Raw genomic sequence first — 26,208 nt, forward strand, 5'->3', positions numbered from 1 at the left:
TTTAAAAGTACTCCACTGGCTGCCCATATGTTTCCGGGCAAACTATAAAGTGTTGGTGATGACCTTTAAAGCCCCGAATGGCTTGGGCCCAGGGTATTTAAGAGAGTGCCCTTCTCCTTCAGGACACCCACCACTTCTTAAGATCTTTGAGGGAGGACCGCCTGTGGCTGCCCCCAGCTTGTCTGCAGGGTAAGGCCTTTTCTATAGCTGCCTTAAGGCTCTGAAATGAATTCCCTGTTGTTCCCCATCTCTAGCAGGTTTTTAAAGAGCACTCAAAATGCATTTATTTCATCAAGCTGTAAATGGGTTTTTATGGTGGTGTTACTGCTGTGGCACAGTGGGGAAATGGCTTGACTACCACACCAGAGGTTGCCGGTTTGAATCCCCCGCTGTTATGTTTTCCAGACGATGGGAAACACCTATATCGGGCAGCAGTGATATATTATTATTATTATTATTATTATTATTATTATTATTATTATTATTTACACAGTTGGACAGGTGTTATTGACTGGTTTGTTTTATCCAGACATCGAGTCCTTCCCAAGGACCTGGGATGCCAGAATTTTATTGTCAATGTTGTTGCTGTTGTTATAGATATCGTCGCAGAATATAGGCTGTTCCCAGTAAAGCTGCTTTTTGTAATTGGCTGATGGTGATTTCTGTGGCCCCTATGGTGTTGAGGTGCTCTTCAAGGTCTTTTGGAACTGCACCCAGGGCGCCAATTACCACTGGGATTATTTGGGTCTTTTTCTGCCACAGCCTTTCAATTTCAGTTTGTAGATCTTTGGTGATTTTTTTCTATTTCCTTTTCTTCTATTCTGCTATCCCCTGGTATTGCTATGTCGATTATTTTAACAACAACTTCTTCTTCTTCTTCACATTTATATCCCGCTCTTCCTCCAAGGAGCCCAGAGCAGTGTACTACATACTTATGTTTCCCCTCACAACAACCCTGTGAAGTAGGTTAGGCTGAAAGAGAAGTGACTGGCCCAGAGTCACCCAGCTAGTCTCATGGCTGAATGGGGATTTGAACTCGGGTCTCCCCGTCGACCCCAACTCGACGGCACACTTTACTTTACTGCTGTTTAATTGGTTGTTTTTAACTATTTTAATTTTGATTATTATTTTAAACGGTTTTAATGTGGGTTTTAATTCTGTTTTTATTGTTTATTAGTAAACTTCCATGAGACATTTGTATGAGGTGGTATATAAGTGTAATAAATATAGATAAATACTGCCATGTGCATTGGGATTTGGAGATGGTAAGAAGCCGTGGGAGTCCCCTCCTACTGCTCAGGAAGGATTCCTGCTGTTTCTTTCCTTCTCAGAAATGGCAGCAGAAATGAGGCCTCTGGTGAGGAGATCTGTGTGGTGCTGGGTGTCCTGCTTGCCAGAGGACTGAGAGCACTTGCCACCAGTGAGCTGGCAAGTGGATCTGAAGATGCCTAGGTAGGAAACAGAGGAGCCTGTGTGGCCAGAACCTAAGGGGTATACTCGTGAGTCAAATGGGCTGTAACCCAAAATTTGGCTTTAAACAAGCTAAATCTGGCAACAGAGCTGCAAATACTATTTTATTATTATTATTATTATTATTTTGATTTCTACACCACCCTTCCAAAAATAGCTCAGGGCGGTTTACAAAGAGAAACAACAAAAAAATAAGACGGCTCCCTGTCCCCAAAGGGCTCACATTCTAAAACAAAACATAAGATAGACACCAGCAACAGTCACGGGAAGTACCGTGCTGGGGGTGGATAGGGCCAGTTACTCTCCCCCTGCTAAATAAAGAGAATCACCACGGTAAAAGGTGCCTCTTTGCCCAGTCAGCAGGGGTTTACTAGCTAGCAAGTAGCAACAGCAAATGCCTTGTAAAAACCAAGCCCAGATTCATAGTAGCCTTAATCAAGCTCCTGAGTCTCTCTCTCTGTGGACTTCATGAAGAACTGTAACCCATAAGGGCCAGTGTAATACACACATACACATACATGATGGCAGGGCTTAAAAAAAAAGTGCAATTTTTTAAAAAGGTGCTGTTCTAAATTGTTTTCCTTCCATTTGGTGAGCCTGGCTTCCTCCCTGCATTTTTACAATGCATTTGATAGACTGCTGGCCAGTGATTCAAATGCTGATTCAGCCAGCAAGCTTGCACCACCCTGCTTGGTTCAGGCAGGCAGTGTGCCTTTTGGAGGGGATGGGATACGTTTTAAGTATCACGTTTGCACCCATTCAGTGCAGTGACTATTTGTCCCCTTATTGATTTTTTAAAAAGCAATTACTTTTTTTAAAGCCTGTTTTTTAAAAGCAAGAATTTTTAAACTGTTGAAAAAACCACTCCAGAATGGTGGGGAGGTAGATTAGTGATGGCACTAACACCAGCCAGTCAGCACTGTGCAGAGTGCTTCTGCTGCAAATGTGCAGAGTTTTTCCCTGAACACAGCTCTGGGGAAAAGGTTGTACAGTGAGTGTGCTTTCTTAGCAGCTCCACTACTCAACCTATGTGCATCTACAGACGTCACTGAGTTGCCTGTGGATATATTTCTCCATGCAGATATCTGCAGAGTGGAATCAGAAGACAAAGAGGAAAAGAATCAGAACAAGCAGGTTCCACTTGCAGCCTAAATGTGGTGGCACCAGGTCACCTTGCCTGAAACATGTTCTCTGGGTCACCTTGCTTGCCTGGCAATGGAATTTGCTGTCGTATATACTCAGCCAAGTGGTAGAAATGGATACAAAGCTGAAACGGCTACAGCCAGCCCTGACTGCGTAAAAGCATCAGTTGTGCCGCCGGATGCTTTGCAGAGCTGAGTCAATGCAGTAGTCGAGAGTGATAACAGAGAAGGGAGGGTAGAGGAAGGAAGGACGATCCAGAGATGACTTGGTCTCTGCCTCGCAAGGGGAAAAACAAACAAACTGCACTGTGATTCTGTAATCATGCAACATAAGGGCATAATTTGGAATCTACTGTTCCTTTAACCCTGGAAGGAAATCGGGTTCTTGGTGTGAAGAGGATGCAAGGTATGGGCAGAGAAGCAGAAGCGTTGGGGAACAGCTGAGCTGTTGCTTGATGATGGAATGCAAAAAAAAAAAAAAAAAAAGCAGATTAAATGTGTTCTTGCTAAATGCCAAGGCTCCAAGGGTACAAGCTGTCTGAAATAAATCTGGATTCATTCAGAATGACCTGGAAAGTATCACATACACAAAATGAATTTGGGGACAGCCAAAACATGTTGCTGCTGGAGGTGAAGGAAAAACGTGACCACCATCCCCCCCCTTTTCAGGCCATGCTGCTGAGGCAGCAGGTGGCAATATGTGAGCACTGAGATTCTGAGGTAATTCACATGATCAAAAACTGTTCTACCAGGGTTTGAGAGCTGTGTGTGCTCCCAATTTTCAGTTTTGTGGAAGCAAGGTAGGGAGAGCTGGTCTGGGGGTAGGAAGCATGACTTGTCCTCTTAGTTAAGCAGGGTCTGCCCTGGTTGCATATGAATGGGAGACTAGAAGTGTGAGGACTGTAAGAGATTCCCCTCAGGGGATGGAGCCGCTCTGGGAAGAGCAGAAGGTTCCAAGTTCCCTCCCTGGCAGCATCTGATACGGCTGAGAGAGATTCCTGCCTGCAACCTTGGAGAAGCTGCTGCCAGTCTGTGAAGACAATACTGAGCTAGATGGACCAATGGTCTGACTCATTATAAGGCAGCTTCCTATGTTCCTAAGAAAAGCTGCATAGAAATGATTGCGTGGAAGCAAGGTAGGAGAGAAAGCTACCCTGCTTTTATTTCTACCTTGCTTCCACACAACTGAAAATTGAGGGCACACACAGCTCCCAAACCCAGTTAGAACACAGTTTTTGATTGTGTGAATGACTGATGTGCCATCAAGCCATGCTGTGGTGACAGCAAGGCATTCCTAGCTTAAGTCAGGGTGGGGTACATAGGAAACTGCCTTCCACCAAGTCAGACCATTTGGCCACCTAGCTCAGTGTTGTCCACAATGACTGGCAGCGGCTTCTCTAGATTCAGGTAGGAGTCTTTTCCCAGCCCCACCGGAGCGTTTTCCAGATTACACGCTGCCACGTGCCCCATAAGTGCCCCTCCGTATTGCCAGTGTTTTGACATCACACTCACTGCACTGTCAGCAGGGTGCCGTCCATATTTTTGATACCTTGTTTTAATGTCAAATAATGAATCATTATTTTAATGATGTGTTATGCCTCTATAACATGGTAATAGCGTTGCAGGAAAGTATTTTTCCGTGGTAGGGAGACTTGCAATGAAGTTTATGCATTGCAGTGTTTTGCAATATGGACAGTTCTCCCCCCCCCCCAGTCCCCCGGCCGCCCTTGTTTGCTTCCTCCATCCCCTCGCCACGGGGAGAGAAACAGGCAGAGAGAAATCTTGGCTTTCCCCTCCTTTCCTCCCCACAGCTCCCAAACCCCATACCTCCCTCCTCTGCTTTCTTCCAATATAACTGGCCCTATCAACCCCCCAGCACAGTACCTCCAGTGACTGTTGCTGGTGTCTATCTTGTGTTTCTTTTTAGATTGTGAGCCCTTTGGGGACAGGGAGCCATCTTATTTATTTATTATTTCTCTGTGTAAACCGCCCTGAGCCATTTTTGGAAGGGTGGTATAGAAATCAAATAAATAAATAAACTTGAGCTTGTCAGAACAGAAGGGGAGGGGAAATGGAGGGGGGGGGAGATCAGAGGGGTTTTATTATTATTAATAATAATATTTTTCCACCAAGGTTCTTTTGTGCATTCTCCTTTTAATTTGCTACTTTGGCCAGAGACTCATACTTGTGCAGCTGAGCAGATTTCTGAATCCAACCCTTTCTGATGCACTTTTACTGAAGAGGAAGCCCATTGAACTAAATAATTTACTACTGTGCAATCCCACTTGCTTACTATAAGGCAAATGGTAGGGAGAGAGAACAGTCACTTACTTAAAAGGAAGCCCATTGAACTGAATCATGATTAATTTACTTTTGCGCAAACCCACAGCCCTCACTGGAGGAGCACTCACCTCCCCACTTCCTCCTCCCTCCTATTTCTTACTTTCTTTCTTTCTCTGGAAGTGTGCCAGTTCCTGTCTTTCCCCCTTCCTGGCTCACAACATGTTTCCCTTTCACCCACCGCAAGCTGTATTGTCACTCCAAAGGATCTCCCCACGCACACCATTCCCCCCCCCTTTTTTAAATCCCCCTCCCTCAGTTATTGCTTGTGCAAAACTGGGATGATGCAAGGCAAAGCTAGATTTTTGTTTTGGAACATTGCTTCCCCCTGCTGGTGGATTTGCTCAAGGCAGCCAAGAAGTTACAAAAAAAATTTCACGTCAACTCTCCCCCCCGCCACAACTCCAATGGCCCAAATGGAGCGGGGGGGGGCAGGGCAGATAAATGCATTTCAAGGAGAATATGGACAGTCCTGCCTTGAAAACATGTTGTAATAGGCGGAAAAAATGAATGGCCACCAGGCTATAATGAAGCATTGAATAATGCTTTGCTCTCGGTTTTAAACCGTTGCACTATTCCGTCACACTGTGCAGCACTTTACCCGTTGCAAATCTCCTAGTTTGGAAAATACCCTGGAGATGCTGGCAGAGAAATGAGCCTTCGTCCTTCTAGCAGATGCTCTGCCACTGAACTATGACCCCATTTTGAATGGCAGCCCTGTGTAGGAAAGGGAGGTCACCAAAGCCTGGTATTTGGTAGGTGGTATCTGTACCCTTCCAGATGGAGTAAATGAAATACAGGACTGCTGTGTTTCAAAAGAAATGCTACAAATTTATTATTATTATTATTATTATTATTATTATTGGTAGTAGTTGTAGTAAAATATGATGGTGATAGTAATTTGATAGCAGTGCTATGAATGCAACACTGATAATATGGTCTGGAGCCTAAATGAAAGAGAAATAAATACTCATGGATGATTGAAGATGATGGAAACTGTGGGAAAATTCCCTGCAGCCACACAGAAATCAATGCTAAATACCATGTCTCATGAGTAAGGAGGAACACAAAAGCTTCAGCAATAAAACACTAGCCAGGGAGCTTCTTGAGAACATTCTGTAGCTGGCAAAAGAAATCTCATTCTGAGATATTTGACCGATGTCACCCTGGGAAATGGAGCTTTGTTCAAAATAAAACATCATCTCAACCTACCTCCTAGCTCCCCTGCTTGGATTCTGGAAAATAAAGAAATTCAAGAAGTTATTTCAGCCTACTGAATAAAGTGGTGTTTTATGGTACTCTTGCTCTAAATGAAAAATTGGAATAAGGGAGTTAAGCTTTTAAAAGCTTAAACCATTTAGCCAGTGATATTTAGGCAGGAAATTAGTTGATCACTGATTTTTTGGTAACCTCCGTTTTTGGGGGTTTTTTTTGCCTTCTGTTGAGTGGATTTAAACTGTTTAAAGTCATGGCACTCTTAATTTATTTTAAGCAATAACAACATTGCTGTTAGAGAGTCTGATACACCAGACAGGGGCGTAACGAGGCTGGAGTGGGCCCAGAGACAAAATTTTAAAATGGGCCCCTCGCTGATACACACACACACACACTTCACAATATATAGTCATGTGACTTGCCTCTGGGGGTGGCCCTCGAAGCGTGCCCCCCCCAGGCAGCCGCCTCCCCTTGCCTAATAGTAGTTACACCCCTGACACCAGAACTAGGTGTAGCGGATTAAAGCCTTTGTCTCAGAGCCAACTAACGTGAGGGAAAGAAATGCTGAATCATCCCTGCTGAACTGCCTGGCTAGGCTTCTCCTAAAACATTTCTGTATTATCAGTAGGTTCAAAATGCTGCCGCCACCACCGCTTTTGTATACAGAAACTCTCGGGGCTTGGGGTGAGATAAACCCAAAAAACCTCTCTTAATTTGACTCTTGGACAATACAAAAATCTTCCAGGTGCAAGCCTACATGTGGTGAGAAAACTGATACATTCTGACTGTATAAGGATGCATTTGCACCAGAGAAGCCACCCCCTTCACTCCACCTTGTCCTGAGTTAAAAAACCAACTCGGAGAGGATTGTAAAAAGAATATAACAAAAAAAGCAGTTTTATTCAATTACTACATACTGCTTCTGTCTGAGGCTTTCTCAGCTTTTAGATACAGTCAAGAATACTTAGTAGGATTACAAAAATAGGTTGTCTTAATGCACACTTAAATGTTTATAGAGGCTTTTGCAACACCCTGGGTGGATGGGTGTAGGCTAGTGTTTCTTATTTCAGTTATATTATAGGTAAACAATAATAGAACAGTATCAGGAATATGCAAGAGCACACACCCCAAGGAAACATAAGTTTCTAATGTGCAATCTGACTACCAAACTGTTCCCTATACTGAATTCTCTTTTCCTTGAACTCACCCAATTCCTGAGGAGAATCAAGCTTCCTGCAATCCTTTCTTTTGAGGATCTATGAAGTTATTCCATGAGAGAAACCTCCATGCTGGCTTCAACCATGAGGGAGTAAACTCCATTGCCCCTCACTAAACCTTTCCGCATGCACTTATCTCCAACAAAGACTGCCCTTTTTGTTCCCAGAATTCCCAGCAACCACTCTCTAGGTCCCACCCACCTGGTGTACTAATTGGCTGTCCTGGAGTTCACCAGCATGTCAGTCAAGATAGGGTTCACTTCCAGTTAACTCTTTAGGGGGAGGGGAGTCTGATCACTACAAACACACACAGCGGAAGAGAACTGTACAAGCCACAAGTAAAGCACAGACCACCTACTAAAGAGTGTTCTGTGGAGAATAAATGCATTCTGAAGTCATCAGCTCAGTCTGCCTAATAATTTCAAAAATGAATACTATTACTATAATATGAATACTACTATAAATATTATGTAGTACTACTACGAATACTGTGAATATAATACTACTATGAATACTGTAACAAGAAAGAACTCTGAGCCAGAATGGTACAGTGGTTAGTGTGCTGGACTAGATGGGGAAATCCACGTCCAAATCCCCATTCAGCCATGAAACTCACGGGGTGACTGGGATAGTCACTTATCTCTCAGCATAACCTTTCTCATAGGGCTGTTGGGAAGAAAAATGTAACCATGTGCACCACTCTGGGCTTCTTGGAGGAAAGTACAGGCTGTGCATGTAAAAGTAAATAAATCTATATAAGCCACAGGTAAAGCAAAGACCAGCTACAAAAGAGGCCAGCAAAGGATCAGACTTACTAACAGCCAGTCAGCCTTCTCTAACCAAAATTGTGATTGGATTCTTCTGAGTAGTTAAAAGAAAAAGTCTTCCCCACCCTGATTGGCTTCCCCACTCTGATTGGCTGCTTGAGGAGTCAATCAGTCCAGTCCCTCTCTGATTGGTTTACAGGGCAGTCCTAGGACAGCCCACTTTGTGATACCAAAAAGATCTGGGCTTTTCATTTATTCTTTGAGGTTGGTGCTACTGTTGCCCACCTCACAACTCTTAAAGCAGCTGCAAGCAAGAGCAGTAGGGAACAACAAAGGGAGGCAGTAGGCACACAAAATGGAGGCAGAGACAACATGGTTGACTGAGAAATTTAAGGTGAGTGCTACCCACTTTGCCTGTAGATAAGATCTGTTCCTGATTCAGCCAAAGTAAGAGGGTTCTCCAAAATGCAACCTTTACTTATACAGTTTGGGTGGTAGGAGGGTAGTAAACAACCCTGGAGAACCAAACACAATATTTTTGTATTTTTTATACAACACCTGAAAGACTGTTGCTTGTTTGTAACAGTGGTACATAGTGGCAATTAATTTAGTTCATTATTATTTTATTTAAAATATTTATATTCCACTTTTACAACACAAAAGTCCTCAAAGTGGCTTACAAAACCAAAAGTATGAGGAAATGATTCCCTCTCCCAAAAGGGCTCACAATTAAAAAAAATCAGAAACATAAAGGCAGCAACAGCCAATTCTCCAGTAAGAGAAATATCTATGTCTTAGTGTAGTGACCAGGCTTCCCTCCCTCTAAAAAGTTAACTGGAAGTGAATCCTTGTCTTGACTGACAGGCTGGTGACCTACAGAGATTGCCCAATCAGTCCACTGGAGGGGGGTGTACCTAGAGAGCTATTGCTGGGAATTCTGGGAACAAGAAAGAACTAAGCTAGGCTGGAGGTGCACAGGAGGACATGTGGCCATGGAGGTTGGCTGCAGAAGGATAACTGTAAAGCCTGGGAAGACAGGATTACAGGAGGCTTGAAGTCCCACCAGGAGTTTGGTGAGTTCAAGGAAAAGGGACGTTTAGTCTAAGGAAAAGTTTGTTTAGTCAGACTTTGCATTAGGGATGTTATATTTCTTTTGTGTGTGTGCTCTGCATATTCTAGATACTGTTCTGTTATAGTTTACCTGTAACGTAATTGAAATAAGAAACACTAGCCTATGCTCAATACACCTAGGGGGAAAGGGGGGTGCGAAGGGGGATTTTTCTCTGGTGCAGTCACATCCTCAAATGGTCAGAAGCTATCAGTTTCCCCACCATGTGCAGGCTTGCATGTGGAAGATTTTTGAACTTATCCAATAGCGAAATAGAGTTTTCCTTGGGATTCTCAGGGTGGTGGCGGCGGCAGCATTATGAACCTACTGATAATACAGGATAGTTTTAGGAGAAGCCTAGCCAAGCAGCTCAACAGGGCTGATTCAGCATTTCTTTCCCTCATGTGAGCTTGCTCTGAGACAAGGCTTTAATTTGCTACAGTGTGTGCTTGTGTTTTGATCCTGCTGTGTTAGATACAAATCTACACACTATAAATCTACACATTTTCTGTTAAGCACTATAAAGCAACTGATGTTTTCCATATTTTTCTGTATCTCTGCTGATGAGCAATTGAGATTTATATGTTTGTGTCCATGTTTATATTTTGATCCCACTCCTTAGCAATAAATCTGCATTTTGCCAGTTATTGCTAAGGCACCCACCTATTCCACCTCTCCAGCTGCAACAATTGGCTCCATCTCCATCCCTCAATACCTGTGGTTCCACACATCACATGCCCTGCCTAGCCTCCCCACCCCAGTCCCAGGAACCATCAGCTGCCATTGGACTGCATTCTCACAATCACAACGTTCCTGGTTAAACAGTTAATCAAGATCAGCAAGCCTTGCTGAGCTGATCATGAGAATGCAGAACTTCAAGGTAGTTCTGAGCAGATTGTTCTAGTTAACCAGTATTTAGCCAGCAAAGATTAATAGGATCCTAGTTACCTATCCTAGTTAAATGTTGGTTAACTGGAATTATTTGACCAGGATTTCACTGAAATTCTAGTCCCAATCACATGTTATGTTGAACACTCATACAATGAGTGTACAATATATAAAGTTACAGATCTGTACACAGGTACAGTCATTGACTCATTATGTTGAACACAGGTACAGCTGTACACTTCCTTTCTGTACCAAGCATTTGTGGGGACTGTACCCAGGTTCACTTTTAACATGAATACAAGTACAGTCATTCACACAAACACATGTACTAGTGTACAGACATCTCTACATTCATACAGCATAATGTCTGAATGGGTCTTCTGGGTTCTCACAATCAGCTCTGTGGGGCTCACTGATCCTGATTAACTTTTTAACCAGGATCCTTGTGATTGTGGGAATGCAGCCTTTATGTGGCTTATACAGTTTTGCTTGGAAAATACCAGATACTTAAGGGCCAGTTTGCTGTTTCTTACCTTGGTCTCCTGAGGCAAACTAGCTCTCTGGCAACAAGACTTATTATTACAGTGTTGTACTGAGATTCCCTAGGGGAAAACCCAATTGCCAATTTCAATCACCTCTACTTATTTTCCTTGTTATTGGTGTTGGTTAAACCAATTCCTCTGAGGCTCATTATGCAAAACACTTATCCTTAGGTAACTACCCTGATCCTTAGGGTTATGCTGTGCAATCGCATATTCTGTTCTTCCAAGAACATTATGTTGGGCATAGATAGTTCAAGATGAGCTTGGAGTAACTGGAGATACAGGTAGCCCTATAGGCGTGGAATCGGATATGGAAACCGCAAAGAATGAAACCTAAACTCTGTGGGAATTGGGGTGGGGGGTGATTAGGTTCTGAATGGAGGGGAAGCCTTAAAATGCCTAAAAAGTGGGCAGGAGGGAGAAATAAGAGTAGAAATGCACAATGCATTGCTCTCCAGGAGTGCAAGGCTCCAGAAATGCCCCTCCCCTTCCATCAATCCCCAAATCAGCTGAATGTTTAGTGATTTATTTATTTTTTAAAGAAAGAGCCTCAAAATGGCTCCATGCTCTAAAACGGTGGCTGGAACTGACACCAGAAGTCATTTCCAGCCCCTCTGCAACCTCAAATAGGCACATTTTAGCCTATTTTTGCAAACGGATAAAGAACCCGCGTCTAAGACCTGTCTGTGGATATGTGAAACCACAGTTTCCAGAACTGCGGGTGACGAGAGCCACCACAAGGAGAGAGCAGCATAACAGAACTTCCTGATTGCCCTGGTGTAGTGGGGAAGCAGTAATTTTTGATGCCCCCCCGCAACCTGGTCAAACCGCTGTAGTTAACCCGCATTTAACCAGGATAGATAACCACATAGTTTAATCCTAGCTACCTGCAGTAGTGGGACGACGATTGCCGATAAAGCGTGGGTCCTCATCTCATGTCATGCTCCATGGGAGTGCATCCAGATCAGCAATTGTAGTTAACCTTTTAACTACAATCATGTGGGTCATGTGAACAAGCCCAATCATGACCAATTTCATCGGGAGGCTATCTACCTTTAGGGATGTACACAAAACCACCTGGCCCAGTTAGAGTTCGAAGCACACTGGGCCAGTTTGGTTTTGGCCCCCTTTGAACTCCCTCCCCCCGGTTTGGTTCAGTCAGGGGAGGGGGGTTTGAGCCTAATTTTTTTAAAACTTACCCCCTCTGGGGGGCTTCTCCAAGGTGGCGGGTGTGTGTCCGTGGAGGTTCATGACCCAGCCGCGAAGGGTGCACTGCACAGGCACAGCAGCCTCCAAAATGGTCATCACACCAGGGAATAGGCCTGGAAAAGGCCAAAGATGCCTGAATGTTAAAGGAAGGAAGGCCGAAGGGTGGGGAGGGGAACCACCACAGACCTGCCCCCCCACACACTTCAGAGAAGCCCTCTGGAGGGGATAAGTCAACCCCCCATACTGGGTGCGTGTGTTTCAGTTTGGGGTTGAGCTGAACTGGGGTTTGGCTCGACCCTGAACCTTCAAACCAAAGTGGTTTGATATCAAACTGGTTTGTTTTCGAGCCTGTTTGCACACCCCTATCCACTATTCTCAGCCTAACCCACCTCATAAGACTGTTGTGAGGGTTAAATGGAGGAGGAATCCTGTACACCAGGGGTTCTCAAACCTGAGTCCCCAAATGTTGCTGGACTACAACTGCAGGCTGGGGATGATGGGAGCTGTAGTCTAACAATATCTGGGGTCCCACATTAGAGAACCCCTGATGTACACCATCCTGAGCTCTTTAGAGAAGGGCAGGATAAAAATCAAATGGTAATCTCATCGTCATTCCTGCTAACTTGGCAAAGAGGCACTTTTTAACATGGTGATTCTCTTTATTTAGCAGGGGGACAGTTACTGGCCTTATCCACCCACAGCACAGGACCTCCAGTGACTGTTGCTGGTGTCTTTTTAGATTGTGAGCCCTTTGGGGACAGGGATCCATCTTATTTATTTGTTATTTCTCTGTGTACACCACCCTGAGCCATTTTTGGAAGGGCAGTATCGAAATTGAATGAATGAATGAATGAATGAATAAATAAATAAAATCATCATCATCATATTATTATTATTATTATTTTGCACAGTCAGACAGGTGTTATTGACTGGTTTGTTTTATCCAGACATTGAGTCCTTCCCAAGGACCTGGGATGCCAGAATTTTATTGTCAGTGTTGTTGCTGTTGTTATAGATATAGATGTTATCATCATCATCATCATCATCATCATCATCATCATATTATTATTATTATTAATAATAATAATAATAATAATAATAATATCAAATTGAATCCAGAAATTCTCTTCATCTTTTCAAGCTATAGTGCGTGATCAGGGCACCTAAGGATGAAGAAGGTACCCCTTTGAGACAGCAAGATAATTGCTTTTTCTGTACCTAATCTGACTGCAGTACTTCTGTGTGGGCATATGTGCCTCTCTTTTGCATTCTTGCTGGAAGGGTCTGTGTCATTATATCCACAAGCCTTTATCTCAGCAAGAGAAAACAATAGCTTGCATCACAGTTCTTTGATGTGAGAACTCTTTCATGAGCTTTGTTCTCCCTTTGCAAGGTTTCAGGATAGTATCTCCGTTTGACAACCTTTAAATAATTTAGCAGAGCGGCTGAGAGCAGAGATCCAGAAATGGAGACTTTTGAAACTTAATTCCTTCAACTCCAGGAAAAGAACTGCGATATATTTGCACCACCAGTGGTGATCAGGCCTGTTTTCTTTGTATTAAACAAACAAATAACAAGCCCTCGTTCTCAGCCTACTGGCTGAATTTGCTTTGAAAGAATGTTGTTTCGTAGCTCCTTCACTTACACACACAACTAAGAAAATAGATAGATTTAATTAAAGGTTCATTCAGCATCAACACCATTTTCTCCTTCTCCTCCCTTCTTCTTTCTGACTCCACCCCCACACTCTCTTCAGGATCCCCGCTGGGACAACTATCCAAACAACAAAACACAGAAGAAAACTAGATAGAATACAAGTGTCTCTTTATGAGAATGGTGGCACAAACGAAGGTGGTGCTGGCTTTGGCAGAACATATACTAAAACAACGGTGGTTTTCATGTTCATTTAGAACACAGTAGATCACTAGCTCTAGGAGCATCTAACTAAAAAAACCAAGTTCTAGTAAAACTAATCTGCCTACTTTCCTTTCACTATCCCTATAACTGGACTAAATTTGGTCCAAATTGGTTAGGCAGTTCACAAATTAGCCCACTTGTGCCTCAAATGTTCATGCGTCCGCCATCTTGAATTGGGGTGGATGACATCATCACAAACTATGTATTTGAGGTGTCCCTACAACTGTACAAAATTGTTTCAAATCGGTTCCCACTTGTGTCTGCCATCTTGAATCAGGGTGGATGACATTATTACAAACTACACCGTTTGGGCTTCCCTATGTGTCCCTACACCTGTAGCAAATTTGGTTCAAACTGGTTAGGTGGTTCACAAATGAGTCCAATTGCGCCTCAAATGTTCACATGTCTGCTGTCTTGAATTGGGGTGGATGACATCATCACAAACTATGCCATTGAGGGGTCCCTATGTGTCCCTACATCAGTAGCAAATTTGGTTCAAATTGGTTAGGCGGTTCACAAGTTTTGCACCTCAAAGGTTTACACATCCACCATCTTGAATTGGGGTCGATGACATTATAACAAACTATGCTGTTGAGGTGTCCCTATGTGTCCCTACAACTGTACCTGACTTGGTTCATATCCAGGCATTGCGAAGTTGATAGCGGGGAAAACACACACACACACGGCTAGCATGTTTCTTACCAACCTTAGACCCAAACCAGAGAGCTGCATTTGTCCATGGCATTTTCCAGATTGGGGGCTTTACTGCAGGAAGAAATGTTGTAAGTTAGAAAGAGAGCATATAAAACCATACCTGCCAACATGTTCCTATTTAGAGACATGTTGGCAGGTATGTAAAAGGTGTATATGCATAAATCAGAGTCAGTACAGGCCATACACATTGCTGTTATGATTCATTATGATTTTTCTTCCTTTGCTTTGTTCACATAGCAGGCTTCCGCTTACCCATCCCACCCATTTCTGACCATCAGGGTTGAGGTGGAGGCAGGGCTCCACCTCCTGCTTCTGACTGATGCATTCACCTGTGCCCAGGTAGTGAAGAGAATGGGGGTGTACGTGTGTGTGTGCCTGTGAGGTACCCCCCCCTGTAACTTTCTGTCATTTTTTTACAGTTTTATTTTCCTCCAGGGATGATTCAGCATTTCCCCTTCCCCTCACGTGAGCTTCCTCTGAGACAAAGGCTTTAATCCACTACACACTTATATTACACATTAAGGACCAATCGTCATAAAAAAGGCCAAATAATGTCACAGGCTGTATGCACAACACATTGCTATTACTGTATTGAAGGCACTGTAAGCTCCTCCCTCATCTGAACCCCCCTCCCCAACCCTAATCATAATGAAGCAGGAATAAATTGCCATCTGGAAAATGCCTATTAGAATAAAAACATCCAGGAAAATAGAGAAATATCAACTGATTAAACAAATGGGTTTTAGTCCGTTAATCAAATAACTGATCAATCCTATGCATGTTTACTCAGACACACCAAATTCAATGGGACTCACACCCAAGTCAGCCTGTATTGGATTGCACTCAACAGCGGCATATATATTGCCTTTAGATATGCCCATATGTTACATCTTGAGGAGGCATTCCCTTTTATGGGAGCACTAAAGAGAATACCTCTGCTATTCTGGTGTCTGTCATTTGCAGATTTTAGCAGTATTTGTCTTTTAAAAATACATTTTATAAAACCTACTGAGCAATTAATCAGGGGCATCTTTTTAGTTGATCGCAGGGCTATCTCTCAATTAGACATATCTTAGTAAAAAAGCATGAGTTTATTAACCAATTAAATTTGCATGAACAAAAGCAATGGTCCTGAAATGAAAAGCAGACTTGCTTTTTTATTTTTAGATCATGCATGCATGTGTCCTAGGAGGCTCCATCTCAGAAGAGGCAGTCCCTCCTGCATATGAGAGAAGGGGGAATGCTTCTTAAGATGGCACTTCCCATCTGCAGTTTTCATACATGCATGAATTAATTCTTACTACTTTTTCTTAAAGAGTGGAAATGTTATGGTCCTTATGGACACATAACCAAAGCGCCTGTGGGCAAGAGGTGGTTACTGGCAGATCTGGTATAATTCACAGATACATCAATTCCACAAATATCTGCGGAAAACACCCTTGGGACAGTTTGGGGGACAGCTTCCCACAAACTCAATGGAGTGGAATATTTGCACACTCAGAGGGAAGTTAACAGACAACCAGGTGGGCGGGGCTAATGGAATTCTGTGGTGAGAAGGAAGGCTTGAACAAAAAAGAGCAGGAAAATTCTCAGCTTGAGGAGTACTTCCTCAAGACACTCACAATCCCTTTTGCTTCAGAGGGGGAAAGGTGCCTAAAACCTTCACAATGCTCAGGCACAGGCTCGGGTAACACATAGACACCAGGGAGGGAGGGAGAGATTGCTGTTTAAATATTCAAGGTACTTTTGTAGTCAACTTTTTAAAAAAGATTGATCTGTTTAATTGATTAAGTGCCCTTATCCAAAGTTATAAACAGAGCAATCCTATGCACATTTTACTCAGAAGCAAGTTCCATTGTTTTGCAACAGGGCTTATTCCCTAATAAATGTGTTTAGGACTGCAGACTTGATTAATCAATCTGATTATTTGAATAAGCAGTCCACACACACACACACACACACACTCACTCTGCAGTTGTCTGAGTTGCATAGAACCCTGCCTCTCTTTTTACAATGAAGACATGTTTCTGGGAGTCAGCATAATGTTGCACCCTCTCTCTCAATTTATTTTACACTGTGACACTTGGGGAAACATGGATTTGTTTGCATTCCTTCTGGGGCATGGAACACACACACACGTTTGTTGAAGCCCACTAAACCAAACCTGCAAATCCATGGTGCCCCCAAAAGCAAAGCAAAATACACCCTCAACCTAGGAATGGCCAAAGCTGCTGGATGCACTCCTCATGATATTTGCCTGCCACACAGGGGCGTAGCTAGCGGAGAGGGGGCCATGTTCACCCCTCTTCCTGGCAGCTCCTCAGAGTGAGGGAGGGAGATAATGATGAAAATAGGGAGGGGTAGAGCTGCCCCCCCCCGGGTTCTTTGAACCCATCTGCTCAATTCTAGCTACACCCCTGCTGCTGCCATGTAACTTGTTCTGAGTGGGCTTGTGATTTCTTGCCAACTCATCTCACTCTAAGCCTTATTAATAAAGCCTTACGTAATCGTGGGATTGGCAGACACGTTGCTGTTTCAGGTGGAGCATCTAGTGGAAGGATGCTGTTATTCAGAGAAACTGCAGCAAGCCTACCCGTCTGGCTTGCTGCGGAGGGGGAAGCAACGTGAGTAGATGATGGGGAATCTGGAGGCTGGAAGAACTTGGATAACTTTCTGGGAGTGGAAATGAAAAGCAGAGAACTTAACACAAGCATGCTGCTGCAATTTCTGCTAAGGTTGAAAACACAAAAAGGGAGGACGGGGCTCTGCATTCTGGGAAGGGGAGGGAGCTCTGAATCTCCATATACTCGATTTATCTCTCTCTAGACCAGCCCACCCACTGTGTCTGCCCCCTCCCTCCTGCAAGAATGTGTTCTGATTTATATCCCACCCTTCCTTTTAGGAACTCAGGACAACTCACAGTAATCTGGTGGTGTTTATTTTTACATTCATATCCCAGTCTTCCTCCAAGGAGCCCAGAGCGATGTGCCTAGTGATATATATCCTCACAACAGCCCTGCGAGCTTGGTTAGGCTGAGAGAGAAGCGACTTTCTTCCCAGTGGTAGAGCCTCTGCTTTGCATGCAGAAGGCCCCAGGTTCAATCCCTGGCAGCATCTCCAGGTAAGGCTGGGAAAGATGCATTAGCAGACACTGCTTCTTGCTAGAAGCCGGGCTCCTTGCTAGAATCTGGCGCCATGCTCCTTGCTGGAATGTGCCTGGAAAGGATGCATCCATCCCCAGTCCAACAATTTCCAACTGAAAGACCAAGGTCAGGACCAAGGTCACGATCAGTGAGACCTGGTTTGTAAGAGTGAGCGGGGAGAGCGGGCTAGGCTCGCTCTCCCTGCACACAAGCAGAGTGGGAGCCCTGGGCGGCCGGATCGGCTGCCCACACGACTGCCAGCTCCATGACGGAGCTGGTGGGGGCTGGGGAGTTCGGGGGCCACACGGCCCCTGGAAGCTCCAGTATGCCCTGCGCGAGTGCACAGGGCATACTGGGGAGACCCCCGAGCCGGAAGGCTGCTTTTCAGCCTCCCGCTGGGGATCTACTCATGAGTAACCATGGTGCAGAGCCACGCCACGGCTGCTTATGATTTAAAAAAAAAAAGGGTTTGAGGAGCGCTCGCTCCACATACCCGGTTTAAGGGGCGGGCTACTTGAGCGGGTTACCCGCTCAAGAACCACCAGGCTCGCAACCGAGCCCGGTGGTTCTCATGGCTGTAGAAAATCAGGCTAGCGGAGGCTAGCCCAATTTTCTACAATTGTGTGAATAGCCTCAAAGTGTTGATCTATAGAGCCTCATTTCTAAAACCATTGAGATCATTCATACAATCAAAATCCGTATTCTACCTGGGTTGGGGAGTTGTGTGTGCTCCCAGTTTTTGGTTGTGCGGAAGCAAGGCAAGAGGAAAACCTGGGTAGAAGTGATGGTGTGGAAGCAAGGTAGGAGAAAAAGCTACCAAGGCTTTCCTCCTACTTTGCTTCCACACCACCACTTCTACCCAGGTTTTCCTCTTGCCTTGCTTCCGCACAACCAAAAATTGGGAGCACACACAACTCCCCAACCCAGGTAGAACACAGCTTTTGATTGTGTGAATGACCTCACTATCATACAGCTTATTTGGCACACAAGTTATGACGGGCACCTTAACTTGGGACATTCTTTTTAGAGCATGAATCAGATGAGAGTCAAGATGCTTTGCATTTTTTAAACGGAAGGTTTTTGGCTTATTTTTATTCTTATGCAGGAGAGCTAGTCTTGTGGCAACAAGCATGAATTTGTCCCCTTTGTGAAGCAGGGTCCTCCTTGGTTTGTGTGCGGATGGGAGACTACATGTGTGAGTGCTGCAAGATACTCCCCTCAGAGCATGAGGTCGTAATTCAGTGGAAGAGCATCTGCTTTGCATGCAAAAGGTTCCAGGTTCAGTCCCTGGCAGCATCTCCAGGCAGGGGTGGGAGCAGAGCTGTGAAGGCCTGGGGAAAGATCGGAGAAAAGGGGGGAAACTCAATTTTTTTTCCAGGGGAGGGGGAAGAGGAAAACCCCTATTTCCCCCCAGGCCTTCACATCTCTAGCTGGGAAAGACTTCTGCCTGAAACCTTGGAGAGCTTTTTCCAGTCAGTATAGACCAGGCCTGCTCAACTTAGCCCCCCAGCTGTTTTTGGACTACAACTCCCACAATCCCCAGCCATAGTGGCCAATAGCCAGGGATTATGGGAGTTGTAGGCCAACATCTGCAGGAGGGCCGAAGTTGAGCAGCCCTGGTGTAGACGATATTGAGTTAGATAGACCTATTGACTAACTGGGTATAAGGCAGTTTCCCTATGTTGCTATCATCATCTGCAGTATGTCAGATGGACACAGGCCACAAACCCTTGACTCTGACATTATAACTTACAGCCACATTTCTGGATGTAGCTATTAAAACAAAGGCTGAGATATTAAGAGAGGCCAGGCTATGTTGAGTTGAACATAAGAATATTCAGAACAGCCCTGCTGGGTCAGGCCCAATGCCTATTTAGTCCAGCATCTTGTTTCACACAGTGGTCCTCAGTAGTTTAGTATTAACTACATTTCTTCTCCTGTGAAATGTTTGTTTTTGTGCGGTATAATTTGAACTGAACAACTTTACATGCCTGAAATGGTCACTTGGAGCAGAAAACAATTTTTAAAATTTCATGCAATGTTTTTCAAAACTATAAAGCGCACTGGTTACAAAACCTAAAGGCGGAGTCTATTTAAAGGGACAACAAAATAAATCAAAATTCCACTTCTTCAGGGAGAAAATACACCACCAACACTTAAAATGCCTGTTCAATAGAGAAAAGGTTGAAATTGCTTTATCTAAGCCATTTTTCAACAGATTTGCACCAAATTTGGAGGAGTGCTGCCTCTTGTCACCTAGTTGATATGTGCAAATATTCTGGCAGATCAGAAAAGCAATTTCTATTTTATTACCAATAGAATGTTAAGGGCTTATAATGATAGAATGTTAAAACTACTCCCCATCTTAACGCACTGCCACAACTGTGCCAGTATAATTTTTTTTAACCCACATCATTTTCTATAACAGCACATCTTTAAAACAAATTTTTTTAGGATTTCCTCTCCCCATTCCAGAATCTGCTTGGTTAACTTAATCTGCTGTATGGCTGCAGGTTGGGAATGTTAAAGGTGATGAATCTGGACCCTTTGCTAATACTGGCACACACAGATGATGAATGACTTGCCTTCTTCATCTGGATAAAAAATCATCCAAAGTAACTCCGGCAAACCTTTCTGCACCTATCTCTATAGAAACATCTCCCCGAGGAAGTTTCCAAGGTTTCATCCTCTCTTTAACTGCCTTCAGACTGTGACTCAAAGAGACACCACGACGAGATGGATGGAGCTGCAGCACAGGATGAAATACTGACTCAAGTCTGCAGCGGCTGCCTTTGAGGGGGTGTGTGGCCAAGAAACACCTGCACTTTGCAAGATGCAGGGAAACAAAGAGCCACCAGCCACGTGCGCTCTGTTGCCAGATTTGGCTTTTTAAAAGCCAAATTCTGGGTTACGGCCCATTTGACCTACGAGTATACCCCTTAGGTTCTGGCATCAAGGCGAAAAGAAGGAAAGGAGTCTGCAGGCTAATGCTCTTCTAGAACCAAAAAAGCAGCAAGAGGAGAGTGCAAAAAGCTCATACTATACAGTACTTAAAATGTACTACATGTTTAACAAAAGTGGATGGGTGGGGGAGTGAGGGAAGCACCAAAGGCTGATCCTTACCTTAGCCCATGGCAAAGAATTGTAGTATCAATGTATTGATACATTGAATTGCCCAACTTGTTTTGACAAGGGATTTGTTTTGAGGCATTTACAATTGCCTCAAAGGCAATTGTAAATATTAATTTATTATTATTAATTTATTATTAAAACTTTTATACCGCCCTTCCAAAAGGCTCAGGGGCGGTTTACATTAAAACACCATTAAAATCAGTTAATAAGTAAAACAAAAATTATAAAGCATAAAAACAATGATTAACAATTAAAAACATCATAAAACAACAATTAAATAATCAGAAGAATTTAAAAACAAGTTTTTAAAAGCTGAGAAAGCCTGGTTGAAGAGATGTGTTTTCAGGTGTTTTTTGAAAATTGCCAGAGATGGGGAGGCTTGTATCTTAGTAGGGAGTGCATTCCACAATCTCGGGGCAGCAGCCGAGAAGGCCCGTCTCTGTGTAGCCACCAAACGAGTTGGTGGCAACTGGAGATGGACCTCCTCAAGTGACCTCAGTGGGCGGTGGGGCTCATAGCGAAGAAGACGCTCTCTTAAATACCCAGGGCCTAAGCCGTTTAGGGCTTTATAACTAGTAGTTTGTATTTTGCCCGGAAACCTATTGGCAGCCAGTGTATAACTCCATCAACAAAGGAGTAATGTGGTCTCTCCGGGATGACCCAGAGACCAACCTAGAGAGATGGGGTGGGGGAGAGCTGCAATATTTGGGGGAGAGCTGCAAAAAGCCTTCGCAGTCTACTTTTTCTCCAAGGAACCCAGAGCAGTACATGATTATGTTTATCCCCACAACCGGTTCCTGTGAGGTAAGATAGGCTGAGAGAGAAGTCACCGGCAGCATCTCTAGGTAGGGCTAAGAAAGGCTCCTGCCTAAAAGTTTGCAGAGCTGCTCCAATACTGAGCTATGACCAGTTTTCTGACTCAGTAAAAGGTGGCTTTCTATGACTGACACAGACTAGTCTCCCAGTGAGTTTCATGTCTGGTCTCCCAGGCCCTAGTCCAACACTCTCACCCCTATATCATGCTGGAACAAATAACTGGGTATACTTGTGTTCCACCTTGAGCTCCTTGGAAGGAGAGAGACACAGAAAGAAGCATGTAAGTCACTCAGGATGTCTTTGAGCGAAACTCGTACATCGAAAAGAAAGGCATATCCTGTAGCGTTAAACTTGAATGTGCCCTCAGTGCTAAATCTGGGTGTGCACCTGAGCAAGGCCTCTCGATCTCTCCTCTAGCCTTCTCTTGCCCCTTTGATGCCCGTTTATGCCGTGCGCGCCTGGCACACCTTGGGTAGGTGCATTACGCATCGGTTAAATAAGCCGTAGTAACGCTCCGGTAAAGTGTCAGTGGAGGGGCGGAGGGAGCGAGCCGTGCGAGTGTTTAGGCGAAGCAGCGTGACTCGGGGCGGTGGAGCAGCATCTCTCTGGCAGGTTGTCAGGGGTCGCGCTTGCTGTTTTCAAGGCGGAAAGGAAACCTCACTAAGAGAAAGGGGTGTGTGCGTGGGAGAAGCGCAAAGAGTCCCCAGGCGGATGAGGGAGCGGGTGATACGATTAGCGGGTGGTGGAGGGGGCTGGGGAAAGGATGAGCATCGCCTCGGAGATGGGTGGGCAGCGGGCGGGGATTCGCGGGCTGAGTGATGTTCTCGCAGCGCCTGTGACTGGCTCAGGGCAGCTCCCTGCCGACACCCCCCCCCGCCCCGTCCCGTTATAAGAGCGCTCCGAGCTCTTCCCGGCTCCGCCAGAACGGCACAGAGCAAAGCGAGCGCCCGGCTTTTTTCATTCCCGCAGCAGCCGCCGGTGACAGCCCGGTGAGCAACGCGGAGCCCTCGCTCGCCACCCGCCAGTCCCAGCAGCTAGGTCCTTCCTTCCCAAGAGCACCAGCAGGAACTGCGGCATCGCTAGGCGGCGCGGGGAACCTCGGGGCTGGGGCGCCAGCGGAGCCCACTGCGCCCAGGGCACATCGCCAGCCAGCGGCTACTCCAAAGCACACTCCGGGTCTCAAACGACCCGCTGATCGACCATGCCCGGTCACGGCAGCGCGCCCCCTGCTGGCGAAGCCATGACGCCGCCGCGGAGGTCGTCGGAAGCAGGCAAGCCCCAGGAGCAGGCGGCGGCGGCAGCGGCCAGGCGGGAGCTGGAAGTGCGGGGCGCCGCGGCCGCCTCCTCGTTGCCCGCGGCGGTGCGCGGTGCCTTGGAGCTGGCCGAAGCCCGGCGGCGGCTGCTGGAGGCGGAAGGCCGGCGGCAGCTGGTCTCGGAGCTGGAGAGCCGCGTCCAGCAGCTGCACCGCGTCTTCATCGAGGCCGAGCTGCGCATAGCCAGCCGCGCCGAGAGCCTGGGCCGCCTGGGTGGCGGCGTGGCGCAGGCCGAGCTCTACCTGACGGCGCACGGGCAGCGCCTCAAGAAGCACCTGCGGCGCTACAAGAAGGCCAGGCCGCCGGCCCTGCTGGCCTCCGCCTTGGGCCTGGGCAGCTGCGTGCCCTGGGCGGCGTGCCGCATGCGCCGCGGCCGCGCGTCGGAGCCGCCGGAGTCGCCCTTCAAGAGGAGTCTCCAGCAAGGGGCGGCGGCGGTTTCTTCTTCTTCTTCGCAGCAGCAGCAGCGCTAGAAGGCGGGACACAGCGCCGGGGATCTTGGAGGGAGCGGCGCCCCCTGTTGCTGACTGCCCTGTGGGGCCAAGGGGTCAGGGAGGGGCGTGCCCTTCCTTGGGACATAGCCGAGGCGGCGAGGGCGAGCGCCGTGCGCTCAGAGCCCTGGGCGGGAGGCAGGAGGGGAAGGGTGACCCTGGCTAGTACCCAGCTGGTTTCTCCTCTGGCAAGCGCATTCTCTGACTCGTCCTCCAGAAGCCAGAGCGGAGACACCAGGAAGCAACCGGAGGGGAGGCAGGCTCAGCACAGCAGCGGCAAAGTGCGTTGGACGAGCGAGCTGTGCCCCACAAGTTAGATTTCTGAAACAGAAAGGGGGGGGGAGCCAGTTGTCTGGCGGGGGCAGGCGTTTCTCCCCCCCCGCCACCCAGCCGCTATTGCCCGCAGCAGAAGACTGCCAGTGCTCTCAAGGCTCAGCAGTAGGTCGATTCCCAGCCAGTGGCAGGGAGGGGAGAAGGGGATCAGCTGCAGGCCGGCTTCTAGCCCTGCCCTTCTTCTAGGGTGCTGTCCAGACGGGGCTCAAGGTTCAGCTAGGCTAGTGCACTTCCTGGTATGCTGCCATCCTGGGTGGGCATGGCCCCAAGTCAGGAGAGGGCTGGGTCTCTTCAGGGGCGACAGCAGACTGAGGTGATGGTGAGAACTGACCCTAGCCTGGTTTTGCCTTGGTGTGCAACTCTGCAGCCTCTGCTCATGGCCAAAAATGTGGCTGGTTCTTGTTGGAATTAAACTCGGCCTTCTGAAACTTGGGTCCCTAGACACTGTTGGACTACAGCTCACATCACCCACAGTGCCCCGGGGCTGGGGATGATGGGAGTTGTCGTCCAACGATGTCTGGGGGACCGAAGTTGGAGAACCCATTGGAGGCATCTGTCGCTGAGGATTTGGAGAGAAAGAAATGGGGGAGCGTCACTAGGCAGCCCTTCTGGGAACAGGAGGGGAGTGGGGGTTGTGCCCATCTGCTTTTAGACAGCGAGGAAAGAGCCCGTCTGTTCTGCAGGGACTCACCTCCTGCTCTTCTCTGGTTCGAGAGTTTGCACGCCCTGGCTTGCAACCAGAAGTTCTGGTTTCTTCAGAACCTGGCCACATTTCAACCTGGCTTGCATAACTCCTATAGCGGTCACTTTTCTGTGATCTGGTGTTGTCCCCCTAAACTCTGGTTGCTCCCCTGGATCTGTGAAGAGCAAAGCTTTGATTCATAAAGAGAAGAGCAAGTCATGTTTTACAGGGGTGGTGGCGGGGACCAGTACTCCCTCGAATTTTCCCCTCATCTGATTTCATTCTCATCCCGAGAATGAGTTTTGTTCTAGGCAGCAGCATCAAGGCAGTGTGTGCGCCCACATGTTCAGAGTGGGAGCTTCCTGGTTCTATTTGAGCAGGATATAAAATTAGCTGAGCTGACATTTTTTAAAAAACCTGTGTGCGCAAGCATGTGCGCTCACCTTAGAGGGAGCAGTGGTGGGGACTGGCCAAGAGGGTTAAGCCAGACATCACATTCTCGGCTGTAGGCCCTTTTGATGCAGGAGGCTAGGTTTACCCATATGTTGGTACCTGCCAGAAAGAGTTTCCCTTCCCTGGGGAACCTCCCTGCTAGCTCTCCTTCTGTAGGTGCTGCTTCTACCCTATCAGCCTCCTAGTCGTGCTTGGCTTCTGATCTTTCCGGTCACGGGGAATGGGATCTGAGGAAACTGCCTTAATTTTGCCCGTCTGCCTATGGACACTTGGGTTATGGAACCAGAGCAATCCCTGTGAAGCTGCACGAAGCCAGAGGTACCCTGAATTGCCCCTCCTACTCTTTTGGACAGCTGCCTTGAAGTGGAACTGAGAAACTGCTTTTCCTCCACTGATTGTATTAACTCTTTCATTGCCTCTTGTATAGTGTTTGGTCTGAACTGGACTGATTTGGGGTTTCTCTCTGCCCTGAAGACACAGTGACAGTATTGTTTTCTCATGTTGAGAATCTGTCCAGCTTATGGGGGCAATTAATCTGAATGTAATGGCACATGAGGACTACCTACTGCACCACCCCACCAGTTAGCTAATGGAGACTGGATTTTTTTAGTAGCACTTTTAATGTAATGGCAACTGTTGTTTTTTTACCATTTGATTGTCACAGGGTAAGGACAGGAGCACCATCAGTGGGACGTTCTCCTGCTCAAGCCTCACTTAAATGAATGGGAGCCACCACTGTGCTCCTGCAACCATCCCATTCACTTCAATGGGTGTTGGACAGAAATCTTACCATTGGATACCGTGCCCTTGATGCACCCAACAGGTTTGGGTGTCTTAGGGTAAAAACACCCAAGCCTTGTACATATGCTTTCACCAAGGGATTTAATTGAATTTTTAATTCAAAGCAGGGATTCTTACCACCCTGAACATGCTGAAATAATGCTGGTCTAGGTTTCAGTTAGGCAGCAAGGCTGTGCATTTAGAATTCCACACTGACATTTCCATTATGTAACAGGAATATATAGTCCAAGCAATACAGCATAACCTTTTGATTGCAAAAATTAAATAGAAAGTTTCTGTGGACGTTTGGTTGCTTTTGCAGGAACTGGAGGGGTGGGGACAAAGGATTCTTAAGGCACTGAGTGACTAAAAAAGGAAAACTGGAGATTCAATTCAAATGGCTTATTTTGCATTTGCCACAGGTCCACACTATTTCCATGCATCATCATCATCATCATCATCATCATCATCATCATTATTATTTCAGTTTCTATACTGCCCTTCCAAAAATGGCTCAGGGCAGTTTACACAGAGAAATA

General features: G+C 46.1%; 1 protein-coding gene across 1 annotated transcript; it reads left to right on the plus strand.

The window, feature by feature from the left end:
* Nucleotides 1-22,387: 22,387 nt before the first annotated feature.
* Nucleotides 22,388-25,972, plus strand: TRNP1 (TMF1 regulated nuclear protein 1). The gene has a single exon (XM_053268154.1). It carries the CDS (start codon nt 22,822-22,824, stop codon nt 23,401-23,403), a length of 582 nt encoding a protein of 193 aa, XP_053124129.1. The 5' UTR covers nt 22,388-22,821; the 3' UTR covers nt 23,404-25,972.
* The last annotated feature ends 236 nt before the right edge of the window (nt 25,973-26,208 follow it).

Source organism: Hemicordylus capensis, chromosome 7 (genome assembly GCF_027244095.1).
Source record: "Hemicordylus capensis ecotype Gifberg chromosome 7, rHemCap1.1.pri, whole genome shotgun sequence".
Lineage (NCBI taxonomy): Eukaryota > Metazoa > Chordata > Lepidosauria > Squamata > Cordylidae > Hemicordylus > Hemicordylus capensis.

What these genes read in the sequence shown, in the direction of transcription:
- TRNP1 (XM_053268154.1), top strand. Translation starts at nt 22,822, where the DNA reads ATGCCCGGTCACGGCAGCGCGCCCCCTGCTGGCGAAGCCATGACGCCG.